Raw genomic sequence first — 24,769 nt, 5'->3', positions numbered from 1 at the left:
TCACTCTGTCATGCTGATTGAGTTCAAATAACAGACTGGAAGCTTCAAAAGGAGGGTGGTGCTTGGAATCATTGTTTGATCTCTGTCAACCATGGTTACCTGCAAAGAAACACGTGCCGTCATCATTGCTTTGCACAAAAAGGGCTTCACAGGCAAGGATATTGCTGCCAGTGAGATTGCACCTAAATCTAACATTTATTGGATCATCAAGAACTTCAAGGAGAGTGGTTCAAATGTTGTGAAGAAAGCTTCAGGGCGCCCAAGAAAGTTCAGCAAGCGCCAGGACCATCTCCTAAAGTTGATTCAGCTGAGGGATTAGTGCACCACGCGGACAGAGCTTGCTCAGGAATGGCAGCAGGCAGGTGTGAGTGCATCTTATCGTGTGTTTGGGATGTTTGGGATCATGGTCATGCTGAAAGACCCAGCCACGTTTCATCTTCAATGCCCTTGCTGATGGAAGGAGGTTTTCACTCAAAATCTCCCGATACATGGCCCCATTCATTCTTTCCATTACACAGATCAGTCGTCCTGGTCCCTTTGCAGAAAAACAGCCCCAAAGCATGATGTTTCCACCCCCATGCTTCATAGTAGGTATGGTGTTCTTTGGATGCAACTCGGCATTCTTTGTCCTCCAAAGACGACGAGTTGAGTTTTTACCAAAAAGTTATATTTTGGATTCATCTGGCCATATGACATTCTCCCAATCTTCTTCTGGATCATCCAAATGCTCTCTAGCAAACGGGCCTGGACATGTACTGGCTTAAGCAGGGGGACACGTCTGGCACTGCAGGATTTGAGTCCCTGGTGGCGTAGTGTGTTACTGATGGTAGGCTTTGTTACTTTGGTCCCAGCTCTCTGCAGGTCATTCACTAGTTCCCCCGTGTGGTTCTGGGATTTTTGCTCACCGTTCTTGCTCACCGTTCTTGTGACCTCCTACGATGGGCCGCAGACCGGAACCTCCTACGACGGGCCACAGATGAGGACCTACCACAACGGGGCACAGTTCGGATCCGCCAGAGTCTCCCTCCAGTCCGTATCCGCCAGAGTCTCCCTCCAGTCCGTATCCGCCAGAGTCTCCCTCCAGTCCGTATCCGCCAGAGTCTCCCTCCAGTCCGTATCCGCCAGAGTCTCCCTCCAGTCCGGATCCGCCAGAGCCGAACATCAGTCCAGTGGCGTCCTCTAGTCCGGGGTCGGCGGTGAGGGTTCCCGCTCCAGAGACATCATGTAAGTGGGCAGAGTCAGAAGTGGAGCGGGGTCCACGTCCCGAGCCAGAGCCGCCACCTCGGAGTTATGCCCACCCAGACCCTCCCATATAGGCTTATGTGTGCGACCTGGAGTCTGCACCTTTTGGGGGGGGGGGGGGGGGTACTGTCACGCCCTGACTTTAGTATTCTTTGTTTTCTTTAATATTTTGGTTAGGTCAGGGTGTGACATGGGTGATATATGTGTTTTTGTACTGTTGAGGGGTTTTGTATGTTTATGGGGTTGTTTACTGTCTAGATGTTTTATATGTCTATGGTTGCCTAGATTGGTTCTCAATCAGAGGCAGCTGTTTATCGTTGTCTCTGATTGGGAACCATATTTAGGCAGCCATATTCTTTGGGTGTGTCTAGTTGCCTGTGTCTGAACTATTATCATATATAGCTTCATGTTCGTTTTGTTGTTTTGTAAGTTTGTTTAAGTGTTCTTCGTTTAATTAAATAAAGATGTATTCAACTCAAGCTGTGCCTTCATCCATACAACGAATGTGACAGCTAATGAACTCGCTCACCGAATTAGCTTATTTGTCAATGTTGTTGTTGGACGCAAAGCGGAACATATCACAATCCACGAGATCGAAGCAATCTTGAAGCGTCGAATCAGATTAGTTGGACCAGCTTTGAACAGACCTGAGAGCGGGAGCTTCCTGTTTTAGTCTCTGTCTATAGGCTGGGAGCAACAAAAGGGAGTCGTGGTCAGCTTTTCCGAAAGGAGGGCGGGGGAGGGCCTTATATGCGTCGCGGAAGTTAGAATAACAATGATCCAGGATTTTACCAGCCATGGTAGCACAATCAATATGCTGATAGAATTTAGGTAGTCTTGTTTTCAGATTAGCCTTGTTAAAATCCCCAGCTACAATGTATGCAGCCTCAGGATATGTGGTTTCCAGTTTACATAGAGTCAAATAAAGTTCGTTCAGGGCTATCGATGTGTCTGCTTGGGGGGGGAATATGTGCGGCTGTGATTATAATCTAAGAGAATTCTCTTTGTAGATAATGCGGTCGACATTTGATTGTGAGGAATGATTGTCAGGTGAACAGTGTTAGCTAATCCAAGTTTATTTTAAAAGGATAATTGATCATTAGAAAACCCTTTTGCATTTGTGTTAGCACAGCTGAAAACTGTTGTTTTGATTAAAGAAGCAACAAAACTGGCCTTCTTTAGACTAGTTGAGTATCTGGAGTATCAGCATCTGCTGATTCGATTACAGGCTCAAAATGGCCAGAAATAAAGACCTTTCTTCTGAAAGACGTCAGTCTATTCTTATCCTGAGAAATGAAGACTATTCCATGCGAGAAATTGCCAAGAAACTGAAGATCTCGTATAACCCTGTGTACTACTCCCTTCACAGAACAGCACAAACTGGCTCTAACCAGAATAGAAAGAGGAGTGGGAAGCCCCGGTGCACAACTGAGCAAGAGGGCAAGTACATTAGAGTCCCATACAGCAATACTGCATTCAACCGCCCCAGGGATCCAGCAGCGCAATTTTTTAAGCATGTTTTAAGTTTAAATGTTATAACAACCTATCTACATTTTTTACATTTAGAGTTATTAAATGGTCACAGCGTATTATGCACATCTGCAAGCATAGCAGCTAAGGCTGGACAAATTTAAGTATCTATTTTGTTTTAGTATGTTAAAATACTATATACAGCATCCTCTGTATTGATAGGGCCATATTTATTTAATAAAACAATGGCCAGTTTGGGCCAGTTGTATGTACGTTATTTTGTAAAAACAAACATAATAGGCTATGTCTGGCCTGCAGATTCACATTTTTTCAATATGGCCCTTGTACTGATTGAGTTTGACACCTTGCTTTAGACCATACATTGTTAAAACAAAACCCCAAAATGATTTACTGTAACACTACGTGTGTTCATTTCTTACACTGAGAAAGTGTAACAACGTTAGCACTAAGCAAAGAGAGTCCAGTCTACTCTAAATCAAGTGTTATTTTTGGCACTGTGGGTGTTGTGTACTACTCTATAGTAGAGCTATGGAAACAAACACCACAATCAAGTTCATTTGAACATTTTAAGAGTAAAATGGGGAACACTGCAACAGTGTTAAATCTTTAACACATTCAAAGGTGTTATTTATCACTAGCATAGTGGGACTCCTATGTTCGCTGAATATAGTGTATATTTTACACTTTCAGAGTTAAATGACAAATGACAAATAAATGGCATGTAACACCATGCAACGTTTTTACGGTAGCCAACTGCTTTACAGTACCCGATTTCTGATGTCCTATGCATGTTCTGTATACGGATAATGAAATTGTAAGATATTGAAATTGTAATATTTCTCAACATGCTCACAACCTGCCGATGGATACAAATGATTAGAACAATTGTGCATGTCAAGTTTAAATCATATACTAAACTCAGAAAAAAAAGAAACGTCCTCTCACTGTCAACTGCCATCACTCATTCATATATCCTTATGTACATATTCTTTATCCCCTTACACTGTGTATAAGACAGTAGTTTTGGAATTGTTAGTTAGATTACTTGTTGGTTATTACTACATTGTCGGAACTAGAAGCACAAGCATTTCGCTACACTCGCATTAACATCTGCTAACCATGTGTATGTGACAAATAAAATTTGATTTGATTTGAACTGCGTTTATTTTCAGCAAGCTTAACGTGTAAATATTTGTATGAACATAACAAGATTCAACAAATGAGACATAAACTGAGCAATTTCCACAGACATGTGACTAACAGAAATGGAATAATGTGTCCCTGAACAAAGGGGGGGGGGATCAAAATCAAAAGTAACAGTCAGTATCTGGTGTGGCCACCAGCTGCATTAAGTACTGCAGTGCATCTCCTTCTCATGGACTGCACCAGATTTGCCTGTTCTTACTAGGAGATGTTACCCCACTCTTCCACTAAGGCACCTGCAAGTTCCCGGGACGTTTCTGGGGGGAATGGCCCTAGCCCTCACCCTCCGATCCAACAGGTCCCAGACTTGCTCAATTGGATTGAGATCCGGGCTCTTCGCTGACCATGGCAGAACACTGACATTCCTGTCTTGCAGGAAATCACGCACAGAACGAGCAGTATGGCTGGTGGCATTGTCATGCTGGAGGGTCATGTCAGGATGAGCCTGCAGGAAGGGTACCACATGAGGAAGGAGGATGTCTTCCCTATAACGCACAGCGTTGAGATTGCCTGCAATGACAACAAACTCAGTCCGATGATGCTGTGACACTGCCCCAGACCATGACGGACCCTCCATCTCCAAATCGATCCCGCTCCAGAGTACAGGCCTCGGTGTAACGCTCATTCCTTCAACGATAAACCTCGAATCCGACCATCACCCCTGGTGAGACCAAACCTTGACTCATCAGAGAAGAGTATTTTTTGCCAGTCCTGTCTGGTCCAGTGACGGTGGATTTGTGCCCATAGGCGACGTTGTTGCCGGTGATGTCTGGTGAGGACCTGCCTTACAACAGGCCTATAAGTCCTCAGTCCAGCCTCTCTCAGCCTATTGCGGACAGTCTGAGCACTGATGGAGGGATTGTGCGTTCTTGGTGTAACTCTAGCAGTTGTTGCCATCCTGTACCTGTCCCGCGGGTCTGATGTTCGGATGTACCGATCCTGTGCAGGTGTTGTTACACGTGGTCTGCCACTGTGAGGACAATCAGCTGTCCGTCCTGTCTCCCTGTAGCTCTGTCTTACGCGTTTCACAGTACGGACATGGCAATATATTGTGGATATAGAGCAGATTTTGGATGAAAGATGTGAAAGATGTGTAAAACCCCAAAGAATACACAATCAAAGGTTCTGAACATAAGATAGTGGGCATTACAAGTGTTATCAGTTTAGAGTCCCTGTTAGTGAGGGAGATGGGCGGCAGGGTAGCCTAGTGGTTAGAGCGTTGGACTAGTAATCGAAAGGTTGCAAGTTCGAATCCCAGAGCTGACAAGGTACAAATCTGTCGTTCTGCCCCTGAACAGGCAGTTAACCCACTGTTCCTAGGCCGTCATTGAAAATAAGAATTTGTTCTTAACTGACTTGCCTAGTTAAATAAAGGTAAAATAAAAATAAAAAGATATGAGTCTCCAGCTTCAGTGATTTTTGTTGTGTGGAAGCTTGGACCAGCTTGTGCTTCATAAAGGCAAGAGTTTCATAGTGATGCTGGAAGTGAGTCCAGACACACCAGACAGGACTTGAAAGCATTGAGTTTTATCCCACTACAGGAATCACATGCCACATCTCAGGTCCAGCGTAATAACAAGCAAGAGGAGCAGCCTGGAGTCCTGTCTTCTTCAGATTCTCCACCAATTCAGCCATTTGTGTTTGTGTTTAGAACAGGCCTAGGGATGAAGGTCTGTCTGCACTGGCTGCAGCTGTATTTGTATTATGGATCCCCATTAGCTGCTGCCAAGGCAGCTCCTACACTTCCTGGAGTCCGGAAGAATTGAGGCAAGGTTATACAATTTAAAAAATGTTACAATACATTCATTTCAGAATTCACAACACACTAAGTGTGTGCCCTCGGTGTGCCCATACTCCACTACCACATATCTACAACTAAAAAAATCCATGCGTACGTGTGTGTATAGACCGTATGTTATCGTGTGTGTGTGTATGCATGTGTCTGTGCCTACGTTTGTGTTACTTCACAATCCCTGCTGTTCCATAAGGTGTATTTTTACCTGCTTTTTAAATCTGATTCTACTGCTTGTATCAGTTATCTGTGGAATAGAGTTCTATGTAGCCATGGCTCTATGTAGTACTGTGCGCCTCCTATAGTCTGTTCTGGACTTGGGGATTGTGAAGAGACCTCTGGTGGAATGCCTTGTGGGGTATGCATGGGTGTCTGAGCTGTGTGCTAATAGTATAAACAACCAGCTTGGTACCTTCAGCTTGTCAAAACAAGTAGTAATGAAGTCAATCTCTCCTCTACTTTGAGCTATGAGAGATTGACCAGCATGTCATTAATGTTAACTCTCCGTGTACTTTTAAGGGCTAGCCATGCTGCCCTGTCCTGAGCCAACTGCAATTTCCCCAAGTCCCTCTTTGTGGCACCTGACCACACTACTGAACAGTAGTCCAGGTGCAACAAAACCAGGGCCTGTAGGACCTGCCTTGCTGATAGTGTTACTAAGGCAGAGCAGTGCTTTATTATGGACAGACTTCTCCCGATTTTAGCTACTGTTTTATCAATATGTTTTGACCATGACAGTTTACAATCCAGGGTTACTCGAAACAGTTTAATCACCTCAACTTTCTCAATTTCCACATTTTTCATTACGAGATGTAGTTGAGGTTTAGGGTTATGATCGTCCCGGTCAAAGCAGACGTTAATTTCAGCCTATACGGTAGCTGTGTCCACGAGGAAAATCCACATGATCCTTCAGCAGATCTGACAACTAATGGGATCCACAGATTTACATTTACATTTAAGTCATTTAGCAGACGCTCTTATCCAGAGCGACTTACAAATTGGTGCATTCACCTTATGACATCCAGTGGGACAGTCACTTAACAATAGTGCATCTAAAACTTAGGGGGGGGGGGTGGGGTGAGAGGGATTACTTATCCTATCCTAGGTATTCCTTAAAGAGGTGGGGTTTCAGGTGTCTCCGGAAGGTGGTGATTGACTCCGCTGTCCTGGCGTCGTGAGGGAGTTTGTTCCACCATTGGGGGGCCAGGGCAGCGAACAGTTTTGACTGGGCTGAGCGGGAGCTGTACTTCCTCAGTGGTAGGGAGGCGAGCAGGCCAGAGGTGGATGAACGCAGTGCCCTTGTTTGGGTGTAGGGCCTGATCAGAGCCTGGAGGTACTGAGGTGCCGTTCCCCTCACAGCTCCGTAGGCAAGCACCATGGTCTTGTAGCGGATGCGAGCTTCAACTGGAAGCCAGTGGAGAGAACGGAGGAGCGGGGTGACGTGAGAGAACTTGGGAAGGTTGAACACCAGACGGGCTGCGGCGTTCTGGATGAGTTGAAGGGGTTTAATGGCACAGGCAGGGAGCCCAGCCAACAGCGAGTTGCAGTAATCCAGACGGGAGATGACAAGTGCCTGGATTAGGACCTGCGCCGCTTCCTGTGTGAGGCAGGGTCGTACTCTGCGGATGTTGTAGAGCATGAACCTACAGGAACGGGCCACCGCCTTGATGTTGGTTGAGAACGACAGGGTGTTGTCCAGGATCACGCCAAGGTGATGTTGCACAGATGTTGCACAGATGTTGCAATGTTGGAGCTGACACTAACAGACTGAGCTGCAGAGTATAAGAGATCACCATTGTTTCTCTAGAAGTATTGATGTTTCTAAGAGGGAAAATGTACTGGTTGAGTATGTTTACTCTGTACCTGTACAAGGTGTGGTGTTAGACCAAGACCAGGAGGAGAGTGGCTGTGATTGGACAACTGATGGATGTGATAGGGGAAGAGTGGAGTATTTGGACTGGAGTCATGCCTCCATTAATCAGAAAAATTTAAGAATGCAGAAGAACCAGACTTGAACTTTATCTTGACAGACAGCAATCAAATTGGTCTGGGAGCAGGAAGATGTGTTTTTTTTGCTGAAGTTGAAAACCCACACACATTGCAAAGAATGATAAAATAATTTAGACACTAGTACACTTCAGGACATTTGACACAAAAAAACCTGTTACATATACATTTGTATTTATTATACAAAATTGAAAGATATCACGACACTGACATGTGAAGTCATAAAAAATAAGACAAACAATTAAACCATTATACAAGTCATCTTACAGTACATTGCCAGTGCATTAAAAAAAGCTTTCTTCTTAATAACAATGGGCTCAAATCACCAGTTCATATCCATGCAGTAGTAGTTTTAGTAGCTTTTCAGAATTCTGATCTACAGTATTGAGGAATAGGATGAAGTTACCCCTAGACACTGATCTGAGACCAGTTTTGCAAATCCCCCCTAATGGTTAAGGTTAGGATTGAGTAGTGGTAAGCTGATCCTAGATCTGCACCTGAGGAAAACTTCTACCCAAAGCCAGTTTTGACACCTTGGACAGGCTCAGAGACACATTATTCAACCACAGTTGCTATGCCAACCAATAACGTCATGACAGAGAAGACTGCAGTTCTGTATCTCACCACCAGAGTGGGACATACAGTTATACTGCAGGTCCACAACCACCACAGAAATGCACTGGTTAATTAATTATATATGTTTGCAATATGTTACCTCCTAGAGTCAAAGTGAGTTACTATTATCCTTTTATTTTGAATTGTCTGGAATTAAAGAGTTAAATATTCAGGTACATAATAAATAGATATATCCATAATGAATTCCTCCTCCAAAGGTTTTTTTTATTTTTAATTTTTAAACATTACTAGACTTAGTTTGGTTAACACATAAAACAGACCACGATTGTGATCGTCCATTTCCCTTTTCTTTTTTTGAGTCGACAGTTTGTTGCAAAGTCTTGTATCACTACAATACGAAATAGTACCAAAAACTTGACACTGCTTGAAACTTTACTCTATCACACATACAGTGACATGCGAACACACACACACACACACCCACACACACACCCACACGCGCAAATGAACATTTACAAAGGACGTTGGGAAAATGAAGACAGATTGTTTAGACCCATGCAGGCACCTCCATCAGAGGCATTACTCAGGCAGCAAGGTTGTACAGCCCCCACTTTTGGCATGCTTGTCTGTTTATCACATTATTCACTTCACAGAGTAGGGTGAAATTGACCCTAAACACTGATCTAAGGTCAGTTTTGTGTTTTTTTCTCCCGTAATGGTGAAGGTTAGGATTTGAGGTGGGCACGCTGATCCTAGATCTGTAACTAAGGGCAACTTCAAACCAGAGCCACATATTCACAGTACAGGCTGTTTTGAGTGCTGTATCAACTCAAGCAAACAAGACTGAGAGGGAGGAGGGTTGTATGAGTGAGAGTAGACACTTTAACTGTCCACAGAGGAGTACTTTCCTCTGTGGAAAACAGACAAATGGACACTTGACGACGCATATCTTTACACCAGATCAAATCGTTTTCCCACTGTAAAAAAAAAAAAAGTCCAGTAATTCTCTTTCACTTCGGGCCAAATCCTAACTTAAGATCAAATATTCCATTGACATGAATGCGTTATTTACACAAACATCAGTTAAATTGCCGTTACGTGGTGTCTCAAGTCAAGATTCGTCCCGGAGAGAAGTAGTGGTCATTATGGTGATGTTTTAGTAGTACCAGACAATGGCCGCCATATTGGCTGTTTCTCCTGGACCAATGAGAGCCCTCAGAACACGGTGCACCTCTTGCCCCTCTTCTTGACGGGTGGGGGGCAGAGCACGGCGCGGATGGCCTCGTCAAACACAGTCTTCAACCCTCGCTGGGTCAGGGCAGAGCACTCCAGGTACTTCACAGCACCTGACCACCACACACAAACAACAACACGCTTATTTCACATCTATAAACATAGAACAAAAAAACCTCTGACTCTGGGTAAGAAGATAAAGGGCTTAATTGACAATCTCGCACTATCCCAGACTCAGCAATCTGACATCATCTCACACAGCGGGTCACTTCCTGCTTAGAGCAAAACCCTGTGAAAGTAACCGCCCCTTCCGCTGTACTTCCGTATCATGTCCCCTAATCTCTTGAACGGGCTTCACGGTTATATCATGACATTTGTGAAAACACGGTAATTTAACATATATACATCAAATTATATTTATGTTTGTTGATGAATTTACTTCTACCAGATGCCTTTTATTAAGTTTTTGCCCTGAAGACCACTCAAAAAGCCTACAAAAGTTGTTTTTTAAACTACAAGGCTACTTCCTGGAAAACCACACGTCACTTGCATAGCGTATTAACAACAGAATCCAAATCTGCCAAGACCACCACCAATGGCTCTTCCCAATGTGGGCACAGATGGGCAGACACCCACACAGACTGACCTATCTCTCGTGCCATGGCCAGACCCTGGGGGTAGGTGATGGGGGACAGCTTCTTGTCCCTCAGCCTTTCAATGGTGTCCTTGTCATCTCTCAGATCCAGCTTGGTGCCCACCAGGATGATTGGGGTGTTGGGGCAGTGGTGTCTCACTTCAGGGTACCACTGAGACAGAGGGTAAAGGTCATTAGATCAAAAGTCAAAGATGGAGAGCAAGGCTGGGTAGAACAGAGCTATTGAAATAAAACCTCTAATCTAGTCTGTAGGGCCATAGATGGATTATAGGACTATTATGGCTAGAGTAGAGCAGAATAGTATAATAAAATAGAACACAATTAGGCACTGCTGAAATAACCTCACCCATTCTTTAAAAACACAACATCCCAATTAGTGAATCTTCATTTTGAACCACAGTCATAGAGAGAGAGAGAGAGAGTTTGACAAACAGAAAGGTGTGTGATGTCATCTAAGAGCATTGTAATGCTTTTGGGTTGAAACCACAATGACCAAACTCTCTCTCTCTATATGCAGGACTGTAGCTACAGAACATGAACCAGGGAGAGCTATAGATGTGCTTCTTTAGGTCAGGCTCGGCAGGTCCCTTGTTCCTGTGTCTGTGAGCAGGAAGGTTCAGTACTGACCTTAGCTCGGACGTTCTCAAAGGAGGCCGGGCTGACCAAGGAGAAGCATATCAAGAACACATCCTGGGGAGAACCATAGAGAGACAGACCTTAGGGTGAAACCACTGATATCAACCAACCACGGAATCACCTGACTCCACATGGGACAGACTGGAAGAAAAGCTCTGCTGCGGAATGGTAGATTGCAAATCAATCCTTCACAGAAATGTAATGGGTTGTGTGTGTGTGTGTGTGTGTGTGTGTGTGTGTGTGTGTGTGTGTGTGTGTGTGTGTGTGTGTGTGTGTGTGTGTGTGTGTGTGTGTGTGTGTGTGTGTGTGTGTGTGTGTGTGTGTGTGTGTGTGTGTGTGTGTGTTTTACCGTCTGTGGATAGGACAGTGGTCTGAGTCTGTCGTAGTCTTCCTGTCCTGCTGTATCCCATAGACCCAGATTCACTGGTTTCCCATCTACCATCACATTGGCAGAGTAGTTGTCAAAGCTAGTGAGACAGATAGGGGGAATATCTTTATCTCTGAATGCCCGCTCTATGTAAAGTATACTCGTCAGAAACACAAACACTACATAGAGGAAAGCAGACTTTTCACTCACTCACTCACTCACTCACTCACTCACTCACTCACTCACTCACTCACTCACTCACTCACTCACTCACTCACTCACTCACTCACTCACTCACTCACTCACTCACTCACTCACTCACTCACTCACATCTATGTGTGTGTGTGTGTGTGTGTGTGTGTGTGTGTGTGTGTGTGTGTGTGTGTGTGTGTGTGTGTGTGTGTGTGTGTGTGTGTGTGTGTGTGTGTGTGTGTGTGTGTGTACTCACACAGTGGGTATGTACTCTCCGGGGAAGGCATTGGTGGTGTAGCTGATCAGCAGACAGGTCTTACCCACGGCCCTGATAGAGAGATATTTGGTTCTTACTCACTGCTATAGAAAAACACAAGTCCAATAACGAGACAAAAAAAATGCTGCTGAGTTAGGTAGGCTGATACTCAGCGTGTGTGTGTGGGTCTGCCCTTCTCTCTCTTTCAGTTTAAGTGTCACACAGACACTGGCCTACATTCACTTTGCCTGGGGGACATACTACCACCCTCACGCCCTACTGCCCCCATCCCTGTTATCGACAAACACACAATACAGGAAGGGTTGGTGACAGTGATGTGTGTGTGTGTGTCTATGATTATGTGTATCCTGCATGTCAAAATGATATGAACAGATTGATGGTGGCATGGCAGGGTAGGGGATGAATGGTGTGTGTGAATAGGAAGAGAGGGGAAGAGGGAGGGGTAATGATTATTATTTTTTTTTTGTGATTGCAGGCCACTAAAGGTCTCTTGGTTGCTCTGGGAATGACTGATTAGCAGATGCAATTTTAACACATTATGCTAATGCCCTGATGTGTCATCAGAAATCATCCAAAAGGGATGTGGCATTAGTAGGGCACTGTAGATGTCAACATTTAGCCTAGTACAGAAAAACTCAGATATTGGATCAGATCAATTCTTTCTATAGTAAAATAACTACATAGGCCTACTCAGCTGTTTTTCATACCAAACCCCCAAATACTGTAAATACATTTATTATGCGTGGTAGTTAATTATGGATCGTGCATGAAGGCAGCCAAAACTATAACGGTATAGATTATTTATATTATCACAAATGTTTTTTTTTTAAACGCTGTAAATTAAGATTCTTATAAAACAACGCCTAGAGATTCCTTAGCCCGCATCGTCACTGATGAAGTCTAATTCCGACGGCCTACGATGCGAGTAGGTGTTTCCCATAGCATCGCTACAGCCTGGGCGTTTTCTCAGCGTAAAAATACAAAAGTGTACATTTTACACATCCCACATCCCGCATGATATTACAAACATTCCACAAATGAACGGAATTTAATTTGTTTGTTTTTTATAACCTAGCTGTGCATTTCCAAGTGAATGGTTAGAAAGAAGACTTCCCATATAAGAGAGCCCCAGCCCCTTTTCCTACACACTGCATCTCCCATCCATGACCGCATCACTGATCACACACACAGAAAGGATGAGAAAAATATCTCTACGTTGAGATTGAGATTCTTACCCGTCGCCGACCACCACGCATTTAATTGCTTGCATTTGCGAAGGAGCAGGCGGTGTCACAAAGCCGACAGAAGTGTTTTAAAAATATATATATTTCACAATGAAAGGTAGCTGTGATTTGTATGAGAAGCGGGCCAGTCCGCTCAGCTTTTGAGCCGCAGTGAAAGGGGGTCGGTGAAGAGTGGCGCCAGAAAACAACGGAAAAGACCGAGCGTATTTAAAGGGCCAGTGACCATCCGAACTGTATTTACTGCTTTCTCTTAGTATTTCGTTGTATTCCGAATTAGCCGCTGCCTTCCTGGGGTCCAAACAAAAGACAACAAATAAAATACATAATATACATAACGCAATACATAATACAAAGCAAAATACAGTACAACATATATAAACATGTCTGTGTCTCTTTACAGTCCCCTGGTCCCATAATGTTTTTTTGAATCTGGTTTTATTGCTAGCTTGAGTTGCCTGGGGTGGCAGAGAGTTCCATGTAGTCATGGCTCTATTTAATACTGTGCGTTTCCCAGCCTCTGTTCTGGACCTGGAGACTGTGAAGAGACCTCTGGTTACATGTCTTGTGTTGTACCAATGAGTGTCCGAACTGTGTGCCGACTGCTTGAAAAGACAGTTCTGAACTTTTAACCCATCAACACCTCGCACAAAGACCAGTAGGGAGATATACATGCATACCACTGAAATTCACCCTCTGTGTACATCTAAGTACAATTCATGCTGCTCTGTTCTGGACCAACTGGAATGACCTTCTTTATCGCATAGGACCACACAACTGGGAAGTTGTCCAGGTGAGACAAAACTAGGTTCTGTAGGACCTGTCTGAAGAAAGCAGAGCAACACCTTATCATGGACAGGCCTCTCAAAACATTGAGTCTACATTGAGCTCCAAAAGTATTGGGGTATAAATTCTACAATGACTATGAGGTTAAAATGTAGAGTGTCAGAATTACTTTGAGGGTATTTACATCCATATTGGGTGAACCATTTACAAATTACAGCACTTTTTGTACATAGTCCCCCCATCTTAGGGGCCAAAAAGTATTGACACATTATCTTTGGTCCCACATTCATAGCACACAATGACTACATCAAGCATGTGACTCTACACATTTGTTGGATGCATTTGCTGTTTGTTTTGGTTGTGTTTCACATTATTTTGTGCCCAATAGAAACGAATGGTAAATAACATATTGTGCCATTTGAGTCCCTTTTACTGTAAACAAGAACACAGGTTTCTAAACACTTCTACATTAATGTGGATGCTACCATGATTACAGATAATCCTGAATGAATCGTGAATAATGATGAGTGAGAAAGTTACAGATGCACAAATATCATACCCCCAAGACATGCTAACCTCTCACCATTACAATGACAATTGAGTCAAACCTCCTCACTCATCATTATTCACGACTCATTCAGAATTATCCACATTAACTGTTTACTACTTTCATACACATACGTGACACTGAGTGTACAAAACACCTGCTCTTTCCATGATACAGACTGACCAGGTGAAAGCTACAGTTGAAGTCGGAGGTTTACATACACCTTAGCTAAATACATTTAAACTAAGTTTTTCACAATTCCTGACATTTAATCCTAGTACAAATTCCCTGTCTTAGATCAGTTAGGATCACCACTTTATTTTAACAATGTGAAATGTCAGAATAATAGTAGAGATAATTATTTATTTCAGCTTTAATTTCTTTCGTCACATTTCCAGTGGGTCAGAAATTTACATACACTCAATTAGTATTTGGTAGCATTGCCTTTACATTGTTTAACTTGTGTCAAACGTTTTGGGTAGCCTTCCACAAGCTTCCCACAATAAGTTGGGTGAATTTTGGCCCATTCCTCCTGACAGAGCTGGGGTAACTGAGTCAGGTTTGTAGGCTGCCCACACATTTTCCATGGGATTGAGGTCAGGGCTTTGTGATGGCCACCCCAATAACTTGACTTTGGTCCTTAAGTTTTGCATTGTCCATTTCCATTTGGAAGACCCATTTGCGACCAAGTTTTAACTTCCTGACTGATGTCTTGAGATGTTGCTTCAATATATGTACATACTTTTGCTGCCTCATGATGCCATCTATTTTGTGAAGTGCACCAGTCCCTCCTGCAGCAAAGCACCCCCACAACATGATGCTGCCACCCCCGTGCTTCACGGTTGGGATGGTGTTGTTCGGCTTACAAGCCTCCCCCTTTTTCCTCCAAACATAACGATGGTCATTATGGTAAACTGTTCTATTTTTGTTTCTTCAGACCAGAGGACATTTCTCCAAAAATTACAATCTTTGTCACCATGTGAAGTTGCAAACCGTAGTCTGACTTTTTTATGGTGGTTTTGGAGCAGTGGCTTCTTCTTTGCTGAGCGGCCATTCAGGTTATGTCGATTTAGGACTCGTTTTACTGTGGTTATAGATACTTTTGTACCTGTTTCCTCCAGCATCTTCACAAGGTTCTTTGCTGTTGTTCTGGGATTGATTTGCACTTGTCGCACCAAAGTACGTTCATCTCTATGTGTCACGACTTCTGCCGAAGTCGATGCCTCTCCTTGTTCGGGCGGTGCACGGCGGTCGCTGTCACCGGTCTTCTAGCCATCATTGATCCATTTTTTTTCCATTGGTTTTGTTTGTCTTCCTACACACCTGGTTTCAATCCCATTCATTACCTGTTGTGTATTTTCACCCTATGTTTCCCCTCATGTCTTTATCAGAGATTGTTTGTTGTTCACTATTCGTGTTGTTTGTATTGGTGCGCGACGGGTCCTCGTACCCACTTTGTTTTATTGTATTCATGGTTTTGGAGTTATGTTTTTTTCCCAAGTTATTAAACAACTCCATTCCACTAAGTTTGATTCTCCTGCGCCTGACATCCCTGCCACCTATACACACAACTCTGACAGAATCTCTGACCCAACATGAAGTCAGCAGGAGAAGGTACCCCTGCCATGGAGGTGGAGGAGTGCGTCGTGGAACATACGGAGATAATTTACAGGGAGTTTTTCCAGCGCCTCCACCAGCACAACCGGGGTCTCCCCTGAGCGCCCCTTTCCCGCCTGAACCCAGCAGGATCCATCTATCCATGCCACAGGGGTACGACGGAGATGCTGCTCCCGCTGCCAGGGTTTCCTCCTCAAACTAAGCCTGTACCTGGCCACGGTCCACCCAGCTCCATCGGACCATGAGAAGAGTTTTGCCCTCGTCTCGTGCCTCACCGGGAAAGCCCTGGAGTGGGCCAGCGCTGTGTATAGAGGGGAGATGACGCGTTGGACCATTTGAGGAGCTCATCCTCTGTTTCCGGGCAGTATTCGACCACCCACCAGAAGGCAGAGCGGCGGGTGAGCGCCTCTACCATCTGAGGCAGGAGACGAGGAGCGCCCAGGAGTTTGCGCTGGAGTTTAGCACCCTGCCTGCCGGCGCTGGATGGAGCAACAGGGCCCTGATCGACCATTACCGCTGTAGTCTACGCGAGGACGTCCGTCGGGAGCTGGCCTGCAGAGACACCACCCTCACCTTCGGCCAGCTGGTGGACCTGTCCATCCGGCTGGACAACCTGTTGGCTACTTTCGGACATCCAGATCGGGGTCTGGTTGTTTCATCCTCCCGCACACCCTCTCCGATACCCATGGAGCTGGGAGGGGCGGTGCGCAGGGAGACCGGAGGGGGTTCCCGCTTGTGCACCATATGTGGTCGCAGAGGTCACACTGCCGGTCGGTGCTGGGTTGGTTCCTCTGGGAATCGAGGTAGCAGGCAGGGCACTCTGGCATCACCCCAGGTGAGTAGACACCATTCTCACCCAGAGCCCTCTATTGCACATATGTTTGTCTCTGTCACTTTTCCTGAACTTTCCCCGCGTTCCCAGCATTAGGCGCTAGTAGATTCAGGCGAGGCTGGGAATTTTATTAATAAAGTATTAGCTCATAGTTTAGGGATCCCCATTGTTCCTGTAGATGTACCTTTCTCCGTTCACTCCCCCATTTCCCCCGGTAAGGGAGACGAGTGTCACAGGGAAAAGATTAGTCTTTTTCTTATTGATTCTCCCGCGTATCCCGTGGTGCTGGGCCTACCCTGGTTAGCTTGTCATAACCCCACTGTTTCTTGGCCACAGAGGGCTCTCAAGAGGTGGTCGCGAGAGTGCTCAGGTAGGGTGTTTACGGGTTTCTGTTGGTGCTACTACGGTGGAAAGTCCAGACCAGGTCTCCACCGTGCGCATTCCCTTGGAATATGCCGATTTGGCTCTCGCTTTCTGTAAAAAGAAGGCGACTCAATTACCATCCCATCGATGGGGGGGATTGTGCGATAAATCTCCTGGTAGCTAGATCTCCTGGTTCCCAGGAGTCACGTGTATCCCCTGTCGCAAGCGGAGACGGTGGCTATGGAGACATATGTCTCCGAATCCCTGCATCAGGGGTATATTCGGCCCTCCATTTCACCCGTCTCCTCAGGTTTCTTTTTTGTGAAGAAGATGGATGGAGTTTTGCGCCCGTGCATTGATTATCGAGGTCTCAATAAAATCACGGTAGGTACAGTTACCTCTTATCGCTCTTATCGCTACAGCGATTGAGTCAATGCATGGGGCAAGCTTCTTCACTTAACTGGATCTCAGGAGTGCGTACAACCTGGTGCGTATCCGGAAGGGAGAAGAGTGGAAGACGGCATTTAGTACCACTTCAGGGCATTATGAGTACCTCGTCATGCCGTATGGGTTGATGAATGCTCTATCAGTCTTCCAATCCTTTATAGACAAGATTTTCAGAGACCTGCATGGGTAGGGTGTAGTGGTGTATATCGATGACATTCTGATATACTCTGCTACATGCGCCGAGCATGCGTCTCTGGTGCGCAGAGTGCTTGGTCGCCTGTTGGAACATGACCTGTACGTCAAGGCTGAGAAATGCCTGTTCTTCTAACAGTCCGTCTCTTTCCACGTCAGAATTGGAGATGGAGGGTGACCGCATTACAGCCACGCGTAATTGGCCGACTCCCACCACCGTATAGGAGGTGCAGCGATTCTTAGGGTTTTCAAACTACTACCGGAGGTTTATCCGGGGCTTTGGTCAGGTTGCTGCTCCCATTACCTCGAAACTATGATGTGGGGGACCGGGAGCTGTTGGCTGTCGTCAAGGCTTTGAAGGCGTGGATACATTGGCTTGTGGGGGCTAAACACCCTTTTCTCATCTGGACTGACCATCGCAATCTGGAGTACATCCGGGAGGCGAGGAGACTGAATCCTCGCCTGGCAAGTTGGGCCATGTTTTTCACCCGTTTTGTGTTTACCCTCTCTTACAAACCAGGCTTCCAGAACGTTAAGGCAGATGCACTGTCCCGGCTGTTTGACACAAAGGAGCCGTCCATGGATCCCACTCCCATACTCTTGTTTGGTGGCGCCGGTATTGTGGGAGCTGGATGCGGACATTGAACGGGCGTCACGTGCAGAGCCCTCTCCCCCTCAGTGTCCAGCTGGGCGTCTGTACGTTCCGTCTGCTGTCCACGACCGACAGATCTATTGAGCTCACACGTCACCCTCCTCTGGTCATCCTGGGATAGGTCGGACGGTGCGCTGTCTTGAAGGGAGGTACTGGTGGCCCACTTTAGCTAAGGACGTGAAGGTTTATGTTTCCTCCTGCTCAGTGTGCGCCCAGTGCAAGGCTCCTAGACACCTGCCCAGAGGTAAGTTACAACCCTTACTCGTTCCACAACGGCTGTGGTTGCGCCTGTCAGTGGATTTCTTAACTGATCTTCCACCTTCACAGGGTAACACCATGATCCTGGTCATTGTGGACTCCTCCCTTTGCCCAGTCTCCCTACGGCCTTACGAACTGCGGAGGCCCTGTTAACACACGTCTTCTGGCACTATGGGGTGCCTGAGGATATAGTGTCTGATCGGGGTCCCCAGTTCACATCAAGGGTCTGGAAGGCATTCATGGAACGTCTGGGGGTCTCGGTCAGCCTTACCTCAGGTTTTCACACCGAGAGTAATGGGCAAGTGGAGAGAGTTAACCAGGATGTGGGTAGGTTTCTGCGTTCTTATTGCCAGGACCGGCCAGGGGAGTGGGCAAAGTTCATGTCCTGGTCAGAGATGGCCCAGAATTCGCTCCGCCACTCCTCCACTAACCTTTCTCCCTTTCAATGTGTATTAGGGTATCACACGATTCTGGCTCCTTGGCATCAGTCAGACCGAGGCTCCTGCGGTGGACAATTGTTTCCGGTGCGCGGAGGAAACCTGGGAGGCCACCCACGTCCACCAACAGCGTGCCATACTGCGCCAGAAAGTTGTCGCAGACCATCACCGCAGTGAGGCCCCGGTGTTCGCACCAGGGGACAGGGTCTGGCTCTCGACCCAAACCTGCCCCTGGGTCCGCGGTTTGTGGGGCCGTTTAAAGTCCTGAGGAGAGTGAACGAGGTATGTTATAGGTTACAGCTACTCAACAAATATCGTATTCCCCCTCGTTCCATGTGTCTCTCCTCAGGTCGGTGGTGGCTGGCCCGCTCCAGGAGGCTGAAGTGCGCAATGTTCCTCCGCCCGCTCTGGACATCGAGGGGGTCCCGGCGTACTCCGTTCGATCCATCTTGGATTCAAGACGTCGGGCGAGGGACCTTCAGTACCTCGTGGACTGGGAGGAGTACGGTCCAGAGGAGAGATCCTGGGTTCCGGTGGAGGATGTGTTAGATTCTTCCCTGCTGCGAGAATTCCACCATCTCCACCCGGATCGCCCTGCGCCTCGCACTAAAGTACGTTCATCTCTAGGTGTCACGACTTCTGCCGAAGTTGATGCCTCTCCTTGTTCGGGCGGTGCTCGGTGGTCGATGTCACCGGTCTTCTAGCCATCATTGATCCATTTTTCATTTCCCATTGGTTTTGTCTTGTCTTCCTACACACCTGGTTTCAATCCCATTCATTACCTGTTGTGTATTTTAACCCTCTGTTTCCCCTCATGTCTTTATCAGAGATTGTTTGTTGTTCAGTATTCGTGTTGTTTGTATTGGTGCGCGACGGGTCCTCGTATCCACTTTGTTTTATTGTATTCATGGTTTGATTCTCCTGCGCCTGACTTCACCGCCACCTATACACACGACTGACACTAGGGATAGAACGCGTCTCCTTCCTGAGTGGTATGACGGCTGCGTGGTCCCATGGTGTTTATACTTGCATACTATTGTTTGTACAGATGAACGTGGTACCTTCAGGCGTTTTGAAATTGCTGCCAAGGATGAACCAGGTCTACATTTTTATCCTGAGGTCTTGGCTGATTTCTTTAGATTTTCCCATGATGTCAAGCAAAGAGGCACCGAGTTTGAAGGTAGGCCTAGAAATACATCCACAGGTACACCTCCAATTAACTCAAATGATGTCAATTAGCCTATCAGAAGCTTCTAAAGCCATGCCATAATTTTCTGGAATTTTCCAAGTTATTTAAAGGCACAATCAACTTGGTGTATGTGTCACGCCTTGGTCTTAGTATTTTGTATTTTCTTTATTTGTTTGGTCAGGCCAGTGTGTGACATGGGTTATTGTGGTGTGTTTTTTGTCTTGGGGTGTTGTGGGGTGACTAATTAGTCTATGGCTGCTTGAGGCGGTTCTCAATCAGAGTCAGGTGATTTATCGTTGTCTCTGATTGGGAACCATATTTAGGCAGCCATATATTGTGAGTGTTTTCGTGGGTGATTGTACCTGTCTCTGTGTTAGTGTTCACCAGATAGGCTGTAATAGGTTTCACGTTTCGTTTGTTGTTTTTGTTATTAAGTTATTTCATGTATCGTCTATTCTTTATTAAAGAACATGAGTAACCACCACGCTGCATTTTGGTCCGCTTCTCCTTCAACTGACGAACGCCGTTACAGTATGTAAACTTCAGACCCACTGGAATTATGATACAGTGAATTATAAGTGAAATAATCTGTCTGTAAACAATTGTTGGAAAAACTACTTGTGTCATGCACAAAGTAGATGTCCTAACCGACTTGCCCAAACTATAGTTTGTTAACAAGAAATTTGTGGAGTGGTTGAAAAACATGTTTTAATGACTACAAACTAAGTGTATGTAAACTTACGACTTAAACTGTATATTCCTTATTGATGTCACTTGTTAAATCCACTTTAATCCATGTAGATGATTGTGGACTACAGGAAAAAGAGGACTGAGCACGCCCACATTCTCATCGACGGGGTCGCAGTGGAGCAGGTTGAGAGCTTCAAGATCCTTGGCGTCTACATCACCAACAAAGTAACATGGTCTAAGCACACCAAGACAGTTGTGAAGAGGGCACGACAAAACCTATTCCCCCTCAATAGACTGAAAAGATTTGGTATAGGTCCTCAGATCCTCAAAAGGTTCTACAGCTGCACTATCGAGAGCATGGCTGACTGGTTGCATCAATGCCTCAACTAACATATTACCTCAACTAACCGGTGCCCCCGCACATTGACACGTGACTAATAACATTTGATTTGATGTAGAGGAGATTTCCAAGCCTTGAGACAGTTGAGAGATAGATTGTGTATGTGTGCCATTCAAAGGGTGTGAATGGGTAAGACAAAAGATGTGCCTTTGAATGGGGTATGTTAGTAGGTGCTTTGCGTATTGGTTTGAGCGTGTCAAGTACTGTAATGTTTTTCATGCTCAAAAGTTTCCCGTATGTATCAAGAATGGTCCACCACCCAAAGGATATCCAGCCACTTGACACAACTGTGGTAAGCATTGGAGTCAACATGGGCCAGCATCCTTGTGAGTCGCTTTCAACCCCTTGCACAGTCCATGACCTGACGAATTGAGGGTGTTCTGAGGGCAAAAAGGAAGTGAAATTCAATATTAGGAAGGTATTCCTTATGTTTTGTACACTGTGTATGTTTTGACCATGATAACTTGCTATCTAGGGTTGAGTGATTTGTCCCAAAAACAATGCTTTTAGTTTGAGATATTTAGTAGCAGCCTATTGCTAGTTAACTATTTTTAAACTGGAGCTCTATGTTAAGGGTGCCAGTTATATTTTGTACTGTCGTAGCTGACGTGTATACAATTAAGTCGTCAGCGTACATAGACAGGCTTATTCAAGGTCATTGGAAGGTCATTAGTAAAAACAGAAAACAGTAATGGTCTAAGCCGGCTGCCCTGCGGTACACCAGACTCAACCGAATTTGCATTAGAGGCTTCCATTATAGAAAACCCTCTGTTTTATTAGATAGGTAAACTCTCCTCCATGATAAGGCAGATTATGTAAATCCATAACTATATCTGTGGCACCATGAGAGGCATGGGCATAGGTGTGGCTGGAGGATTCCTAGTGTAGCACCATGGACAGAACAACCACATCAGCACAGGAGAAAGGTGCGCTCACTTCAGCACCATGGACAGAGGAACTGTGGAAGGCTGCACTACCTGCAGGCTGGACCTCACTCAAGTGGAGCAGTTTGGAAGACACAGAGTGCCTACTCGCCCACTTACACTGTGTTTCTCGCTCCGTCAGGAGAGTTACGAACTCTGCCAGTGAGGCCACACCGCCGCAAGAGACTACATACAGGTGGCCGGTGTCTTTAACCACCCTCTTGCCTGAACCCTTGTAGACTAGAATGCCAGAGGCACTAAAAGCAAAAGCATCTGAAAGTAAAAGCATCTGAAACATGCTCTTTTGTATTGTGTTTACACATTGCCAGCTTGTGTAAATTGGGGAAACCCCTCTCTTTCTGACAATATCAAAAGCTGTACTTTTAAGGGGTTTGTCTTTTCTCCAATGTTTGACAACCATTGACTAAAAATATGGAATCTTGTTGATTTATGACTAAACAATTTAGCCTAAACTTAACAAAAAACAAGTTTTTATTGATTTAAAAAATCACAGTACCAATCCCAAAACTGCAGTGCAAAAACCATATAAACACACAGAAAAATGTACATCACACATAGGGCTGTTGTGGTGACCATATTACTGCCACACCTGCAGTCATGAGTCAAGACCTCAGTAAAATTCCATGTGAAGGTTGAGTTATGGTAATCTCCTTTTATGTACTCTGGACATAACACTACCATCAGGTCACTAATGGCCTGGTACTCAGGGCTCTACTGTTCCTCTAACCACTCTGACATCAATGAAAAATGCAATCAAACAACAAAACAGTAGGCCTATAGCACTTTAAAACTCACCTCACTGTGATGATCAATTTGAAGAAAGAAGTTCAACAGCAGGTTGAAACAGTAAGTGGTTGTTGTTTCAAAGCCTAACTCAACGAAATGGACAGTGACTTCAAAGGTGATGATTCATTTAACACACCCATACACATTTTAGAGCTTATGCATTTGCATAGGCTTATGAGCCCAAACCCGAAAAAAAAATACAATTATGATTTGTTGCGAAAACATGTTATTATCGATGTTCCCGAACAGATTTCACTTGGTTTCCCAAATTAAGCACTGGGTAGCTGCAGGAACAAGGTTGGAGAGCCCATGGCATAAAGCGTTTGGGCAGAATATCACCTAACAGGGCAGTGAGAGCATGCTTCTCAAACAGTGGTTGATGCATGGAGTGAAATAAGTGTTGTTATATTAATTTCTCAGCTTCTCATATTAAGCACATTCTCTGCTATAAAACCCAAGTAGATTACAAAACGGACTGGCGAGAAAGCGTGTGGCCTTTATTCGCTATTCCAGTGCATACAGATGACAGATTTTTCCCCTGCTCCTCTTTATGTCCATTGGATAACGGGCCATTCTAAATTCAAAGGTAATTTTACATAGTAAAGACCTGTTGTTTCACAGATCACATTCTCGCTCAACATAGTCACTTCATATGCGTAGTCTCTCTGTAATGGGAAAAATATAACATAAGTTACAGTAGGCCAACTCATATTTTGTTCTTCTGAAATACATTTTCTTTTTTGAACCTAACTAAAATAAATAAATGGATTTATTCTGATGGTGTATAGTAAATTGACTTATTTTTAAAATGTTGATGTTCCAAAGGCACGCCTGGAGATGCTAAAAGTGTTTATGTTAATTAATGGTCAATTACCAGTGGGACAGGCAGTCTTTTGCATTACAATAACCATCTGACAAAATGTTATGACTGTCACAGCTCTAATCACACACCATTCAATTGCACTTGATTTGCTGATTTGTACAACCATAAAAGCTTCAAGGATTGTGATATGTAATAACTGTCAGTCATTGATATCAATGAGCACATCTTAAAACCTGGTGTAAGTAGCTTGTGAACACAACAGTTTATTACTATCCCTGACTGGGACTGACTCTGAGAGAAACTACAGTGCATGCAGAATGTAGTCAGACCCCTTGACTTGTTCAACATTTTGTTAGGTCACATCCTTATTCTAAAATGGATGAAATAGTCACCCCCCCCCCATCAATCTACACAAAACACCCCATAACGACAAAGACAAAACAGTTCCATTATTATTATTTTTTTTGCAAATGTATTATATATAAAAAAAAAACAGAAGTACCATATTTACATAAGTATTCAGACCCTTTGCTATGTGACTCGGAATTTAGCTCAGGTGCATCCTGTTTCCATTGATCATCCTTGAGACGTTTCTACAACTTAATTGGAGTCCACCTGTGGTAAATTAAATTCATTCAACATGATTTGGAAAGGCAAACACCTGTCTATATAAGGTCCCACAGTTGACAGTGCATGTCAGAGCAAAAACCAAGCCATGAGGACGAAGGAATTGTCTGTAGAGCTCTGAGACAGGATTGTGTCGAGGCACAGATCCGGGGAAGGGTACCAACACATTTCTGCAGCACTGAAGGTTCCCAAGAACACAGTGGCCTCCATCATTCTTAAATGAAAGAACCGAGACTCTTCCTAGAGATAGCCGCCCGGCCAAACTGA

At 44.9% G+C, this 24,769-nt stretch overlaps 1 protein-coding gene across 2 annotated transcripts; it reads right to left on the bottom strand.

Annotated features, from left to right (window-relative positions):
- Positions 1-7,887: 7,887 nt before the first annotated feature.
- rac3b (Rac family small GTPase 3b) lies at positions 7,888-13,095 on the bottom strand. Of its 2 annotated transcripts, XM_046357174.1 has the most exons (6): positions 12,907-13,093; positions 11,651-11,722; positions 11,185-11,302; positions 10,827-10,889; positions 10,191-10,350; positions 7,888-9,657 (listed from the first exon to the last, which is right to left on the bottom strand). In XM_046357174.1, the coding sequence occupies exons 1-6, from the start codon at positions 12,939-12,941 to the stop codon at positions 9,527-9,529; spliced, it is 579 nt and encodes a 192-aa protein (XP_046213130.1). In that variant the 5' UTR covers positions 12,942-13,093; the 3' UTR covers positions 7,888-9,526. The 2 variants fall into 2 exon arrangements, with proteins under 2 accessions (XP_046213130.1, XP_046213131.1); XM_046357175.1 differs by lacking the exon at positions 10,827-10,889 and having other exon boundaries at positions 12,907-13,095.
- Positions 13,096-24,769: the final 11,674 nt, after the last annotated feature.

The sequence above is a fragment of the Oncorhynchus gorbuscha genome, linkage group LG07 (assembly GCF_021184085.1).
Source record: "Oncorhynchus gorbuscha isolate QuinsamMale2020 ecotype Even-year linkage group LG07, OgorEven_v1.0, whole genome shotgun sequence".
Lineage (NCBI taxonomy): Eukaryota > Metazoa > Chordata > Actinopteri > Salmoniformes > Salmonidae > Oncorhynchus > Oncorhynchus gorbuscha.
Note: the sequence above shows the minus strand (reverse complement) of the source record. Positions and strands in the feature narration are given on the sequence as shown.

Excerpts from the sequence above, each read along its gene's own strand:
- rac3b (XM_046357174.1), bottom strand. The coding sequence starts at position 12,941 with ATGCAAGCAATTAAATGCGTGGTGGTCGGCGACGG. Across the intron at positions 10,890-11,184 it reads CACTGTCCTATCCACAGACG|GATGTGTTCTTGATATGCTT; the intron begins GTAAAACACACA and ends GGTTCTCCCCAG. Across the intron at positions 9,658-10,190 it reads GGCCATGGCACGAGAGATAG|GTGCTGTGAAGTACCTGGAG; the intron begins GTCAGTCTGTGT and ends TGTGGTGGTCAG.